Raw genomic sequence first — 16196 nt, 5'->3', positions numbered from 1 at the left:
CGATGCCTCCTTCTCGCACTCTTCCTAAGTGTTTTTCTACCTCAATGAGTCTCCATCTCATATTGAATTTCACCAGAGTATGGCTTTCTCTCCTTCAAAATATATCTGAAAGCTCCCTTTTCCTTTCCACATATCGCTTCCAGATTGTGTCCTACAGGTATCAGGGATCAGATCCACGCAATTAGTCCTACATAAAATGCTTGCTTTGAAATGTCATTAAACAATTATTTTTAGAAGAAACTCCTTTGAGATGAAAAACATACCCTTAAACAAAGACCACCTTCGTGTTATTTTCCTCTGTCATTATGATAGGTAAATGCTATGTGGTTTGCTTTCTTGGGTTGTATACTTAGACTTTCTTCATGGTTGCAATGGACTACAAATGTATTTTTTATTTTTCATTTCATTTTTCCTTGAAATATGAAATAAAGCAAAGCAGTGAAATTTTAAGGAACTATATATAATAGTCTGTGCTATTTCAATGGCAAAATAGATAATGTTAAAAACAAACAGTGATACTTCTCTGCATTCTGCATCAAAACTTCCTGAGATACACTCAGCCCCAGGAAAGACTACTCACCAGATTTCCTTGCTTTCAAAGCAATAACAGCTGCTAGTTCTCTCTGCACCTAGTAAGATATTAGGGGGAAAAAATAAAATTAGAATAAGAAAAATGTAGTTATCAAAAGCAGTACTTTGTGTTTAGGTATGCACCAAAATTAAGAGTTACTGCAATGAAAGTTAAGTTTGCTGTCATGCTTTGGGGTTTTGTTTGTTTTTAGTATCAGGGAAAAACCTCTGCATAGGAATTTTAGGCCAAAAATCTGGAAGAATCATATTGACTTACTTTCAAAAGAAATTAGACAGTTGTCAGAATGTATACACTGTAAAACATTGGTTTTTTTGATACGATTATGGGAAGAGCCTCAAAATTGTAACTGTAAAACATATAGAAATACTATAAGTAACCAATTATTAAAACATGCATGATACCTTGGCAAAGATACTAAATATTATTTATCCCTCAAAGATTGTAGCTTATCTAGAAATTCTAGAAAAATTAAATAGGTGGTCCTGGTGTAACTGGGTCTCTACTCAAACACGATCAATGCTCATTTGAAGTCTGACAGGTTTATGGCAACCATTTTGGAAAATATGCCCCAGAAAAGCAAGTGCCATCGACTCACAGGGTAGGTGAAATGGGAACAGACAAGACGGCCTTTAAAATCCTAAGTGCCTTCAACCCCACTTATTTGTCTGCTTGCTCTCTCTCTCCACCCACCTCCCCCAAATCTGAATGCTTAAATCCTTTCCTAAAAGCATTCCCAAAGAGGACCATAAAACAGAGACAAAAAAGATAATCATAGTCAATTTCAAAGATAAGATGAAAAAAAAAAAAAAGATACCATGAAGATAATCTTTGGGAAATCTATGTTCAGCAGCAATAAAAATTCCACAATGAACAAGCTCATTCCTCTCTAGGACAGTCTTTTAAGTGCAGAAGTACGAATGCGTTCAGGTGTTTGGAGGTGCTGGTGAGTTTGGAAGTGTCCTGCAGCTTATTACACTAATGACATTTTAAAGGGAGAATACTACAAGTTCAAGGTTACATAAGACTTGCCATTGAAATTAATCTAATTTATATTCATTTACTTGAAGGCAAAAGTAGACTATACGCTAGACTCTGGGTCCCCGCTGCGGACTGCTCTCACAACGGCCACGATCATCGCCCCTGAGGAAGGCAGCTTCCCCCACCACTGCTTTACTGCTGTGTTGTCCCCGCCTGGCTAATATGCATGCCATGCAAAAGGGCATACTCTTCATTTAGCCCATTCTTTGATACCTTCAGACTCTCTCTCTCTGGAAAATTATACAGTAATGAGAAGGCCATTCAGTCCCTCTTCAACCCTGGGAGTCTCAGCTCTGAAAATGCTCATGGTAGGAAAATTTGCAGTTGAACAACTTAGGGAGAAAAAGAGGGCCATGGGAAAGAGAAGGGTTACATGACCACAGAAAAACCTTTACAAATACTCGTATGGGTAGTCACATAACAACAGCCACACACTAAAAACATCATTTATTGCATACTTTATGTATTTGTAATGTATCCGCCTCTCTATCCAGGATTTTCCTCCCTCACAGCGTCACAAATACTTGGGGCTGGGGGCAAAGATGCAGACTATAAACATCCCCTGGGATCTTGTCCACGGCTTCCTGATTTTATGACCTCGCAGGGAAGATCCCACCCTGGCTCAGGGCCAGGAAGAAAGCACAGATGGGAAAAGATGTCGGAGACAGACCCCTTCATTTGCTTACAGAAGATCAAAAACAGTCTTCCTCACCCTTTTCTAAGTTTTCCAAACCTGAAATTCTCTTCAGCAGATCTTCAGTTTTTCTTTCTCTAATTAGAAATGTCTCAAAATACAAAGAGCTCAGAAAAGGAAGGTATTAGATTCCCAACTTCGTGTAACACATCATCTTTTCAAAGATGCGGTGGGGCAAGAAAGGGAGGAAGGGGATGCGTGAGGAAAGGACACCACATTTCGGCAGAGCTGGAAGGAGGGTAAAGAGGGCAACGAGAGAGACAAGAACTTCACAGGTGAATGTTGAAGGAACCTAAGTTTAAAAAAAAAGTTTTAAAGTAAATGAGATTACTCTACAGAAGCACACAGTCCCCTGAGTGTCTGCAGTCAGGGAGGATTTCAGAGTGTGTTACGCAGAGTGGGATGTGGAACAGCTTCCATGTTTCTGCCCCACGATGGAGGCTTTTGACAAAAACCCCAAGGGTAGGTATTCTTCCTACAAAACACAAAGGACAAAGTGCTGATCAAGCAAAAACACAAACTAGCTAAGATCTGATTACATATTCCTATAGCATCTCCACAGAACCTTTTTTTTTTTTTTTTAAGCACACTGTCAAGTATTTAATCATTTTCAAATGAATGACTAATTCCTGTCTTCTGGATGGAAGCTCCACTGAGGCAGGGACCTGTTTGTCTTTTTATGGTATTATCCAGAGCAATCACCGACAATCATTCATTGGCCCACAGGAGGAGGATACATACACAACTTTAGGAAAAATGTGGGAAGGACCTAGGGGAGAGAAAAATGACAAGGGAAGGCATTCCCCACTAATAAGCTACTCCCAGCAGGAATCTTCAGAACAGAATATTAGAAGGACTCAGGGCTTCCTCTGCCAATAATTATTACTTTTATATTGAAAACTGAAACTCTAAGCAGCTGCAGAAACAGAAACTAGAATTTTCTAGGAAGGGACTGGTTGGCACTGAACACGAAGTTCGAGCACCAAAACTTCAGACGGCCGGGATACCGGCCCATATTCTGACAACGTCCTGAGACACCCCGAGCAAAAGCCATCCAGCTGTGAGATGCTCCAGAATTCCTGACAGTCAGGAACTGTTTGAGATAATAAATGTGTAGTTCCAAACCACCAAAGTTTGAGGTAGTTTGCTCTACTGAGGAGTCTTTTATAAGAAAATGACTATTTTTCTACTTGATCTACTCATGTTATTGGTTAACCTTAGTTTCTCTGTGATTGAAATGAACCTTCTTCTTAGATCAGGCTCAAGACATGTACGCATGCACAGCCAAGAGCCACATTCTGATACTGGCCCTTGTTTTTATTTAATGTGGGTGCTAATCCACTGCCTGGGTAAGTGGAAGAAGGATGCATTATTACCTTGGCCTTCCCTATCACAACCCTTCCCCACTATGATCTGCAGCCCCTGGGGCTAGATGTAGTTCAGAATTCAAACTTTTATCCATTTCAGAAAGGGATCCTATCTATGTCACATCCTCAGGGAGGTCTGGGGCAGCAACTCATCATCAGAAATCAGACACATGAATATATTTCTGCAGTGAAATGTGTAATTATTCATACCAAACGAGACAATGGAAAAGTAGAAAAAGCCTCGGGATTTTCCACTGTATATGTTCAGAGTAGGTTAGATTTTGTCACCAAGTACGGAGAAACTTGTTGTCCAGAGCTTTTGTATTTCAGAGGTGAATTAAATAGATGGTAAACCTCTACAAATTGTTCACTAAAAGCTTCTCTCCCTCATTTTTTCCCCTCATGTTTCCTCTTGTCAAATAGCTATGGAGAAATGCTTTCTTTAACTAGCTTGGATTTTCATCAATCTATTTCAGCAGTTCCCAAGCCTGACTGCACATTAGGAATCACTTGGGGAGCTTTAAAAAACTACTGACCCTGAGCCCCAACTAAGTCAGCCTCTCTGGGGGAGAACCCAGGCATCAGTACTAGCTGCTGTTGGTGTTTCAAAGGTCCCTTAGTGATTCCAGGCTGTATGCAGGGTTGACAATCACTGCTCTAATCAATAAGGTATCTTAGTTTTCCCAAGACTCAACCTTTTAATCTTATAATCATTTCAAATGGCAATCCATCTTTACTTTGTATGTTGTTCTCCTCTAATTTAATTCATTTGTAAAGGAACATGGCCTTCCCTGTATTCTAGCTATAGAATTATGCTATAATCCAATCAAATGATAAGATTCAGTTACTACATCAGCAGTTTCATAGATACCAACTACTCAAGTACAAGGAAAACTGCAAGGACACTTTTTAAGAAGCTGAAACTTTAATTGGAAAACATAGTTGACTCAACATGCAAGAGCACTAAATAATTAAAAACACATCTGTAGCTTAGGGTATATTTGCTCTTGTGAATATTTACATAGATAGGGTAATTAAGGGACTAAGAAGACATTCCTCGAAACTTTCCCTCTCCCCTTGTTACCCATCAGAAACATGTTGCAATATTTTAAACTTCTTCAACAATCAGCAGGGCTGTTCACAAAATAGCCCTGAAATTCAACAAGAGTAAGAGCCAGTCTTACTTCTAGCATTTTGTCTTCTCTTCTCTTTGGCACTTTAATTGTGCCTTCAGCCCCCAAATCCAAATGCTCACGAAGTTTTTTTGTGGCAATGCCAAGACTGAAGAGGCAAAAGAAAAGTGTCAAATGCAAACTCTGAGTGCCAGGGAGCATCTCTGGGACAGGTTAACTGAGAAGACATGGAGGAAGAAGCCCTTAAAAACCAAGCTGGATAGAATGAAGGTCATTTTGGGGAGACAGATCAAGTGTGGCAAAGTCTTAGCTAACCGGAGCATGTCCTTACAAACTAACTTTGAATAAATCGCCAAAGATTTCCTAAAGGTTTCAAGTAAATCTATTTTAGAAACATTTAAATTTTGATACCATGATAGAAATGTTTTACAAACATAGAACCTATTTTCTCAATTTCCTCCATTAAATGTAAGAAGAAACATTATTCAATTCTCTTCCCTGTTCTATTCCCAAATATACTCACTTTTAAACCACTATAAAATCTTAAGCTAGTAAGGACATGAAGAGCTCCAGAAAGAAACAAATATATATGCTCCTTAATCAACACGCTTTGAGATAAGACACAAACTGAGCAGTGAGGGTGGCTAGACCTTTGTCCTATGAAGGAAAACCCATGAGTTAAGTTACAATTTCCTTTGTTCCTTCCTCAGAGGCCTGTTTTCCTCTTTCCAAATTCATTATTTTGTTCCAAAGAACTAATATTGCCACAAGCCTGACACATGGATAATCTTGCAATTACCTGTTATTAGAAAACCAATAATTAGAAACCAATAATTAGAAAATTAAGAAAGTTGTTTATACATCTGTCCAGACACTACTGCTCTCCACCTAACAGTTTATTTAACAAATAGTTGTTTTCCCAGTAATTGCTGTCACCACATCAAAGATGTATTTGTTAAGCATACTGGGATGATAAAATATGCTTACTCATCTATTTCAAGGCCATTAGGGATATTTAAAAATCTTTATGTAGAATATTCTGTTGAACATATACAGATAGGCCTATTAATTTTATTATAACATAGACAACAGCTGACCGTTCAAAGACCAATATATATGTAGAAGTGGCCTGAAAGCAACAAGATGCATTAGAATGAATTCCTCCACTTAAGTTTTTAAATCTGCTATTTAAGTTGGCTGTATGTATATACATCTGCTTTGACAGAGCTTCTTCACATTAAAAAGATCTGGTAGTTTTTAGGTGATCACAAGCATAGTGTGAATTAACAATGGAAATGAGATTACTTAGAATAAATAACAATGTGTTTAGGAATATTATGAAAAGATGACATTCAGACCACCAAAAAAAACCCAAAACTGGTAGAATCCAGAAAGATCAACATCTGGGTTGTATTCGGTGTGGAGCATCATCTGTTTAGGTTCATGAGGAGGAGACAGGAGGAAACTAGGGGATAGCCACCTCCTTGTAGCTAAAGGCGCTGGATGCAGCACTCTTTATTTACCTCGTCCTCTCTGTAGGATTTGACATTGTTACCTCTTCTCTTCTTAACCACTAGGATTTCATGATACTGTATACTCCAGGCTTTTCTCTTTCCTCTCTGGCTGCTATTTCTCTTCTCCCAAGGCTCTACTTTTCTTCTACCTTTAAATTTTGATACTCCTTAGCAATCTATCCTCAGCCCGCTAGACCTTTTTCTCTTTCTGTTCATTCTCCATAGGTCATTTCATTTACTCACAGTGCTTCAATTATATTTGTATCTCTAGGGCCATTCACCTCCCGGACCTAAATGTTCCACGAGTAGCTCAAACTCAACATTTCCAAATGTGAAGTCACTTTCTTACCACTTCTTCATACCCCATATAATTGCTCCATGTCCCACATACCAAGTCAGTGAATGGTAGCACCATGCACCCAGGGTCTCAAGCCAAAAATTGAGGTGTCCCTGACTTAGCTCAGCCCACCATCTTTTCTCATTCAGACTGTTGTCCCTAACTCTTCTCTCTTCAAACCATATGATTCTTTACAGCAAAACTAATCATCTTACAAAATAAATTTTACATTGTATCTCTTGCTAAAAAACTCTTCAAATACTTTTCCATGACACTATGACAGAGTCCAATGTCTAACACTGCATATGTAGTATTCTTCTGATCTGGTCTTTAGTATTATCTCTATCTCCACTCCTTCTCTCAAAAAAATCTATGTTCCAAAAAAAAAAAAAAAAAAAAGTCAATACTCCAGTCTTAGTAAAACAGAACTCTTATATTCTCTGAAAGGGCCATGCTCTTTCCTCAATTGGGCCTTTCCACATGTTCTTCTCTCTGTCTGGAATGCCTCTCCAATTCCCCACTTTGTGTGACTGTCACTTACTTGTCCTTTAGGTCCCTCCTTAGTTACTGTCTTCTCTTGAATGCTACCCATCTCCCCCAGTGGGGCCACATCCTCCTTGCTTATACCCCAATAACATTTACCTCAATTATAAGGCTTTCACAGGCTAGTGAAATCTCCCCTTTAGTTGGGGGTCCCCAATAGTTCGTTATAAGGCCCCTGAAATGAACTCCTTTAGTCATCATTCTGACCCTGGTTCTTGGTACCACTCACAGTATGTACGTTTGTGCTTGAGAATAGAAGTGAAGTGTCTGTAGTTGCTGCAGAGAAGAGAAGACTTAGGGGGAACATGATCATGAGCTTCAGATATTTGAAAGGTGGAAGGTAAAATTCAGGCCAATGGAGTGAAGTTACAAAAAGGTATGTTTTCACTCTAAGAGCTTTCAAATAATCAGAGCTGTCCACCGTGGAAATGGTCTACCATGTGAAGTTCGGTAGAGGATGCTTTATAGGGGAAGGTAAAGATCAGAAGCACTCAGACTAAGGGGCTGTTCTAAAGATTTGTTTTACCAATGCCTCCTTTCCAAATCATTCACTACCAAAAGAGAGCAAGCATAGGTCTCCTGTAGGCAGGGGTAACTGTCAGCTTACGGCTGAAAAGTTGGTGATGTCATGGCCATCCAACCCACTCAACAGAGATAAAGGTGCTACGAATCTTAAACAGATGAAAAATAACCGCTGGGAGCCTTTTCTTGGAAATCTCATAAATTTCATGACACAAATTGCAGGAGAAGCTACAGAGGTGCTGGTTGAAAGAAATCTGAAAAGAGAAGCTAAACAACACTAACATCTTCTCCGAAGAACAGGTGTATCTGCTCCTTCAGTCTTCAGAACTGCTCTTACTGCTTCTGATCACTGATTTCCCCAAAGCCCTAACTGCTGGGCAGTATTAATTCTTGACAAATAAAAATATCATATATATGAAATGTATTTTAAGTTAACAATTATATGTTGGACAATCTGATTTTAGTTACAATAACCAAATAAAACATTATGTTTATTTCATTTATATTTTTAGGTTTTTTAAAAGATTTTATTTATTTATTTGAGAGAGAATGAGAGAGAGAGAGAGAGCATGAGAGGGAGGGAAGAACAGAGGGAGAAGCAGACTCCCCGCTGAGCAGGGAGCCCGATGCGGGACTCGATCCAGGGACTCCAGGATCATGACCTGAGCCGAAGGCAGTCGCTTAACCAACTGAGCCACCCAGGTGCCCCTATTTTTAGTTTTTATTTCTCATTATTTTTTCCACTTTCTGGTAAGCCCAGAGTATTTTCAATCTATACCATATTTAAATAATTCTTCAATGGATTTAGAGCTTATTTAACAAAGTTGTCTTTAAAGACATAATATAGGGGCACCTGGGTGGCTCAGTCATTAAGCGTCTGCCTTCGGCTCAGGTCATGATCCCAGGGTCCTGGGATCGAGCCCCGCATCGGGCTCCCTGCTCAGCGGGAAGCCTGTTTCTCCCTCTCCCACTCCCCTTGCTTGTGTTCCCTCTCTAGCTGTGTCTCTCTCTGTCAGACGAATAAATAAAATCTTTAAAAAAATAAAAAAATAAATAAAGACATAATATAACTTGCAAACTCAGTTCTTTTATTCCTTATTACATGTCTGTCCTTACATGGTAGAATATCCTCTCTCAGTCACTGCGCTTTTCGGAGGTAAGGTTCTCACATGCAGCGACAGTGTAACCGTAACACCAGTCAGGTCCTAGAACTTCTAAGGGTCTCCTATCTGCGTGGATGTTACGTTAGGAACACCTGTATTTGGATGAATTAGGATCAACTAAAACCCTTTCCAGTCAGAAAGTCCATCTATAAAATGGCTAACATGGGAGGGCTCCCTGAAAGAACAGATTCAGAGCTTAAGATGCAAAAGCCTGAAATAGGAGAAGGAAATCTCCATTTATTTTATGTCAACTTTGGAAGAAGTTTTAGGATCCCAGTTTGTGGGGTGGAGTCACAGCCTTCTACCTCAGAGGATTGTTTTTAGAATCAAACTAGTTAACGCCTAAAGCATCCAGAACAGTGCCTGAAACTACCATCATCATATTATTGTAATTAATATAGTTGAGCTTTACAATAAATATAGTAAGGATCCAGTCCTTAATTACTTTAATACTTCATATGCTTAAGACCCTCCTTCTCACCTGAATTATACTCCTTGACAACCAGTGTTGTCCCTGCTTATTACTTTCTACCTACCTATCCCCCTGCTCCATTGCAACTCGCATAAAAGGACTGATGGGTTTCATTGAAAAGTGGTGAACTGTGTTTAAAGTGTTTGTATTTTCAGAATTTACTTTAAGAATAAACTTTTTTTTTTAAAAGATTTTATTTATTTATTTATTTGACAGAGAGAAACACAGCAAGAGAGGGAACACAAGCAGGGCGAGTGGGAGAGGGAGAAGCAGGCTTCCCGCGGAGCAGGGAGCCCGATGCGGGGCTCGATTCCAGGACTCTGGGATCATGACCTGAGCTGAAGGCAGACGCTTAACTGACTGAGCCACCCAGGCACCCCAAGAATAAACTTTTAAATGTCCACAGAATTCCCAAGATTTCACAAATGTATGAAGGCCAGAATTTAGTTTTTTTTAAAGATTTTATTTATTTGTCAGAGAGAGAGAGCACAAGCAGGGGGAGCGGCAGGCAGAGGCAGAGGGAGAAGCAGGCTCCCCGCTGAGCAGGGAGCCTGATGTGGGACTCGATCCCAAGACCCCAGAATCATGACCCGAGCCGAAGGCAGATGCTTAACAACTGAGCCATGCAGGCTCCCCTAGAAATTCACTTTCAAACTTCAGAGGTATCCATGAATTTAACTAGCTGTGGCCTGGCAGCTTTGGATGTATGAGAGATTAATTGTTCTTTTATGAATTAAGAGACTTGTGGGTATATATTCAACAAGGAATGTGTATTTATTCTGTATTTCTGCCATTGCAAACTACCACCCATTTATTGGCTTAAAATGACATCCATTTATCATCCCACATTTCCATAGGTCAGGAGTCTGGGTACAGGGTGGCTCAACTGGATCCTCTGCTTAGAGACTCACAAGGCCAAAATCAAGGCATGGGCACAGCTGTATTCCTTACTGGAGGCCCCGGGAGAGAAGATGCTTCCAGGCTCATTCAGGTTGTTGGCAGAATCCAGTTCTTGCATCTGTAAAACTGAGGTGCCTGTTTCCTTGCTGGACCCTGGCAGCCTGCCCTGAGCTCCTGAGACCTTTCTCTGGTCCTTGTACATGGGATCCTACTTCTCACTTCCAGCCATTCCACCCTGAATCCTTTCCATGCTTGGAATTCTTTCTTACCTTCTCTTCTGCCATTTCTCTTTGACTCCTGCCAGACCAACTTCTTTGTTTTTAAGGGCTCATGTGATTAGACTGGGTCCATGTAGACAATCCAAGTCTGAAGCCTTAATTATAACTGCAAAATCTCTTTTGCTATGTAATGTAATATTTGCAGGTGTCAAGTAATGTATTCATCTTTGGAGGACCATTCTCTCTACTAAAGAATAGTGACACAGATCCTCAGAGCCTTCCAAAAAATTATCCCTGAACACTTTTTAGGGCCTTGTCATAACTTGTCAATACAGCCTAGTTCTGGAACATGATTTGCCTGCTATAAAATCAGAGCGTATCTCTGAGTTCACACGAGGGAACCAGAAGACCTTAAGAACCAGTCTGAATGAATTTCTCAATTGCTAAACTATGCAGCCATGTTTACCAGTATTTAATGATTCCTAACAAGTTAAAAATTAAAATACTATTTAATTTAACTTCATAGGTCTCATTTCATAAGATTGTTTAAATAAGAAGAGAATTCTATAATCAAATCCTATACCCAACTTTCTGAGACCTATTCAGTAACTCTGAAGTATTTTAAGTGAAGACAATGTGGAAAATAGCTTTTTGAACCCTAAACTGTTATTTTAAATTAATGTGGACTCTTAATACTTCCTACTTTTTTTTTTAAGATTGATGTATTTATTTGTGTGTGTGAGAGAGTTGGGGAGGAAGGGCAAAGGGAGAGGAAGAGAGAGAGAATCTCAAGCAGACTCCCTGCTGAGCATGGAGCCTGACTTGGGGCTTGATCTCACGACCCTGAGATGGTGACATGAGCCAGAAATCAAGAGTCAGACGCTCAGGGCGCCTGGGTGGCTCAGATGGTTAAGCGTCTGCCTTCGGCTCAGGTCATGATCCCAGGGTCCTGGGATCGAGCCCCACGTCTGGCTCCTGGCTCGGCGGGGAGCCTGCTTCTCCCTCTCCCTCTGCCTCTCCCCTGCTCATGCTCTCGCTCTCTCTCTGTATCTCTGTCTCAAATGAATAAATAAAATCTTAAAAAAAAAAAGAGTCAGACGCTCAACTGACTGAGCCACCCAGGCACCCCAATATTTCCTGTCTTAAATACTCCATCTCTCTAATGTGAATAATACATCTTGCTCTGGGAGACTGAAATATGACAGTGCACGAAAAGCGTTAGCAGAATGCCTGCACAAGGTCAGGACTCAATAAATATTAGCCAGTCTTAGCCTTTTACCCATTTCTCACTTGGTCTTCTTAAACCAACAGCATGCTGATAAATGACATCTGCAAGCAAGTTTCTTCAATAATTTCCCCCCACAGAAGTTCATCTCTGCATTGTTTATAATAGCAAAAGATTGAAAATAACCACAATGCCCAGAACAGGAGATAATGAAAAATCCATGGAACACGATACTTTAGAGCCACAAAAATGCCACAGGAGGAGCTTTTCAGCACTGAAAACGTATTTGGTGAAAAGTACAGACCACAAAATAAAAGGGTCTTTTTTTTTTTTTTTTGTAAAAGGTATACATACAAGAAAAATAACCTAGGAACTAATAAACACTGAAGTTAATAATGAGTTACTAATGAATGGTTCCATTATGGGAATTTTTTCTATTGTGGAATTTTTTAAATTGCAAAGTCTTTATGTTCAAACAATCCAAGTGTCAGATAAATAAAAGAGAACTGCAAACATAACCCACAGTAATGACAACTCACTATCAGCTTTACCATCATTTTGACATTTACAAATATAGCAGTGGAACTCACATTATCTCTACCCAGTATTCACATAAAATTTCATTATATACTTAAGTTCTACAACAATATAAAATAACAGGAACTAAGTCAAAATCTACCTTATTCCATTATTACCAAAAACTCAAGTAATTTTCACTCTTTTATATGCCTCCTGGTCCTTCTGCACATATGGACATATTGTATAAAGCTATAACATTGCCTTCAGGATGCAAAATTACATTTCCTCTAAGCAGCTATAAGAAGTTCTATTTTAAACAAATGCACAAAATAGCAACTAATACGAAATGTTCATGAATCATCCTCTTAAAACTTTCAACTTCCCTCAGATAAGATTTCATGGTAACATTTTACAAACCCATGACGGTCAATATATAAATTGATAGCTGAATGGTGTATTTCTATTCCTCGTTAATTAAAAATGTCTAGGTTTTCTATGTGTATTGCACATCAAAATGCTTTTCCTCACCTTGGGAAGAGATACCCAAATACCATAATATACATGAATGCATACATGAATGTGTACACACATACAAACACACACTTCTACTCCTATTCACAAGGGGTTTGTTGAGACCGACCTGTTTCATTCTTGAATGGGTTCTATACATTCACACCTTTCTGAACAAATGTTTTTAAATAAATGTTCCCTCACTGGCATCATTTCAGTAGGCAAAACAGCACGTATTATGTTGCTCACCAAAACCAAATTCTCAAGGCTAGAATTAAATGAGATTACCACATAATCTGAGTATGCGCAGATGGTTTCTTTGGAAATAGAGGTAACTCGGTAATTAATGTTACAAAGTTGCGTGTGTGTGTACATGTAGCATTTAGGGATCTATTCCCAGGATGAAGAAAATCATTTTGATGTGCAATAGATATAACACATTTAAGCATTTTTATTGACAAAGGATAGCAATCTATTATTCAGCTCTCTGTTCAAGTACTGACAATCACGGTTTGGTGAAGTGTCACTGGGAGATCCTACCTGAGGAAAACTACAGCTGTCCAAGTGGTCCCAGAGACCTATGATCCACACCCAAGGCCCTGTGGACACTCTAGCAGATGAGGGTAGCTCTAAAGAATAATGAGGAAACGTACTGACGAGTCCTACGGCTCCTTATAAATAACAAGAACAATGAATACTGTGCCCCCAAATGTGCTACAATTCCTCTGGTGCATTTTTGATGATCTTTGAAACCAGGTCTGTCTTCTGGGGCCTCCTTTGACACTTTGTCTCAAAACTCAATCTATTTGGCCTTTCCCCAGATCACACAGAAGCTCTTAAGCCACTGGAAAAATTGGAGCCAAGGTAAGGATTCCAAGTAGGAATTTTATGTTCCCCACAGATAAGAAATATAAAGTAACAAGATGTTCATGATCCTGTTGCAGTTGGACAGAAAGTTAGTCATTCCCTGGGGGATTAACTTACTTTTATGCTCTAAGCAAACATGCCCACTTGAGTCTGTGATAGACTAAGAAAAGGGAGATTAACTACACTCCATTTCTCTATTCCCCAGAAAAGAAGAGGCAGATAGCCAGGAAAAAGAAAGGGTGAGTGGAAACTAGCATTTCAGTGTTTTAAAAAATCTATCTCTACATATGGTAAAAATCATCACTGGATTGTACTCATCATGTACTAAATGTGACTGAATCTTCCCCACTCTCACTAACCTAAGATTATTTCCAAATCTTGCTAACTTGGTGCACAATCTCTTAAGAGAATTCTAACTTTCTAAAGATTCATCAAAACCCAAATCCCATGCTATTTCTGCTTCCTGAACTGGTACCATCTTGAAAGCTGTCACTGTTATCTTCAGATACTACTATTCAAAAAGGGATTCCTCCAATGTACCAAACCCCACGTGTAGATTCATCAAGGACAAATGGAGGGAATCCTAGTCACCTTACATGCTCCCCAGACCCAGAAAGGGTATGAACAGAGTCCTGTGAAAGGCACATCCTTAGAGAAAATGACTAGGCTTCAGGTGAGATGGCAAAGGAGAGGAGATCCAAATATGCAAAAGCAGAACACAAGGACAGGCAACAGCAGAGGAAGGGGAGAGCCAGCAAGACAGAGCATCTTGAAAAGTTTGCATCCTTGAGTTCCATCGGGCACTGGATGATACAAGACAACTGCCTGTTTATTAAGACCCAGTTCCTCATGTCTCTGTAACAAGTATTTCCCAAAAGAACTCTAAGGAAAAGACAAATTGGGTGAAGAATCAGACAAAGGCCTAAGTTTAGTGCAGGTCTTAGTGAATGAGAGTAAACCAGATCCGTTCTATCCAGAAAGTAGAATCTCAAATGTAAAAAAAAGTGAGAACAAGACTTTAACTACAAAGAATGCTAGAAATCACAAGAGAACAAGTTCACAGGTGATGTGAAAACTGATGGAGTTACATCACAACTTCTGGGCACTGAGCAGGAGAAGATGTTTTTGTGACACTGACAATGGGCAGCAGTCAGTTATAACCATGTTTTTTGTTCCTAGAGAGGTGTTAAAAGAAATTTCATTGCAGGTTTCTTTTTCTCTAACACTTTCACCAAACATTATATATCCTAGCATGAATTTTTGCTTTGGGGGGGATTTATTTGCTTCAAGGTCTTCTAGAACTTGTAGCCAACACTCCATTTATAATTTGGGTTATAATTTTTTTTCAGCTCAGTGGTACTTCTTGGAGGAGTGATACTATACCCTACGAGAAGGAATTTAGAAATTCTATTCAAAGCATTAAATGCAGAGCTTCTATGATAAAGTTCGATGAACTGAAGAAAATGAGAAAAGGGAGAGAGCAGTAACATTCAGAGAAAATGAAACTGATGAGAATGATAAACCAAATCAGCTTTTAGAAGGAATACAAGGGAGTAAAAATGTCTAGTTAACGATCCCAGAATTTTAGATTTTGCCCTCCTCCTCAGTGATCTTTCTTCCTAGATTCAGCACAGTCGATTTTTCATTTTTTAAAAAAGATTTTAAGTAATCTCTACACCTAACAGGGGTGCTCAAACTCACAACCCCAAGATCAAGAGTCACCCGCTCTACCAACTGAGCCAGCCACGTGCCCCATGATTTGTAATTTTAATTCATCTCTCAAGATATGTCCACAAACTCTCCATCACTACCACTACCAGGTTAGTGTTTTATTACAGATACTCAGCACTGTTCTTTTTCACCATCTAAGTAATGGCTGACTTCACTGGACCAAGCAGCACAGCATACCACACCACATGTCCCCTTATTCTTCTGTAAGTGCCACTAATGTACCCATCCCACCAAACAGGCATCTAATACACATAATTCACAACTTAGCCTAATTTACATTACCTCAGTGGCTCGACAATTACACTGTGTGAACAAAAATCACAAATTTCAGTCAAGCCCAGGGAAGATATTTGTGTTTTCTTATCTCCAGAATTTCCATCATGAAAATTTAGCCTAAAGAAAGAGAAATAGCCTAATTGGGTTTGTTTTGGATGTTGGTCTTAAGTAAGCAAGAGATGGAAGCCCCCAATCAGCTTTATCTCCTACTCAACGATGTTCATGTTTCCATTTCCTGTCTTTGGACGTTTCCCAAGTATGCTCTTCAACTGACAACCTCTCTGTGACTGATTCCTCTAACTTTAGCCCTGACCTCTCTAAGCTCCAGGTTCACATCTCCAGATGTCTCTTGAATATTTATATATTTTATATTTCTTTGTCCTCAAACTCAGCATGTTCAAACTCCATGTTTCCTTCCACATATTTTACTCAACTTCCTAACAGTATCATCACTTTTCCATTCTGAGTCCTCTTCTATCTTTACCTAGTCCTACTGATTTTTTAAAAATTCTTTATGCTCCTTTTTGAACTCATTTTTCTTTTTGTTCCCACAAAAATCACAATAAAGTAGGTTT

General features: G+C 39.3%; 1 protein-coding gene across 5 annotated transcripts in view; it reads right to left on the bottom strand.

Annotated features, from left to right (window-relative positions):
- The window catches only part of RAPGEF5 (Rap guanine nucleotide exchange factor 5), a 508053-nt gene that overhangs the window by 142057 nt on the left and 349800 nt on the right, over positions 1-16196 (bottom strand). For all 5 annotated transcript variants that reach the window (XM_032401958.1, XM_032401959.1, XM_032401957.1 and 2 more), the window contains one exon: positions 581-629. In XM_032401958.1, the coding sequence (XP_032257849.1) occupies positions 581-629 (49 nt within the window). The remainder of the gene's footprint in view (positions 1-580; positions 630-16196) is intronic.

Source organism: Phoca vitulina, unplaced genomic scaffold, assembly GCF_004348235.1.
Source record: "Phoca vitulina isolate PV1807 unplaced genomic scaffold, GSC_HSeal_1.0 scaffold4, whole genome shotgun sequence".
In the NCBI taxonomy this organism is placed as follows: Eukaryota; Metazoa; Chordata; class Mammalia; order Carnivora; family Phocidae; genus Phoca; species Phoca vitulina.
This window is presented reverse-complemented; position numbering and strand designations above follow the sequence as displayed.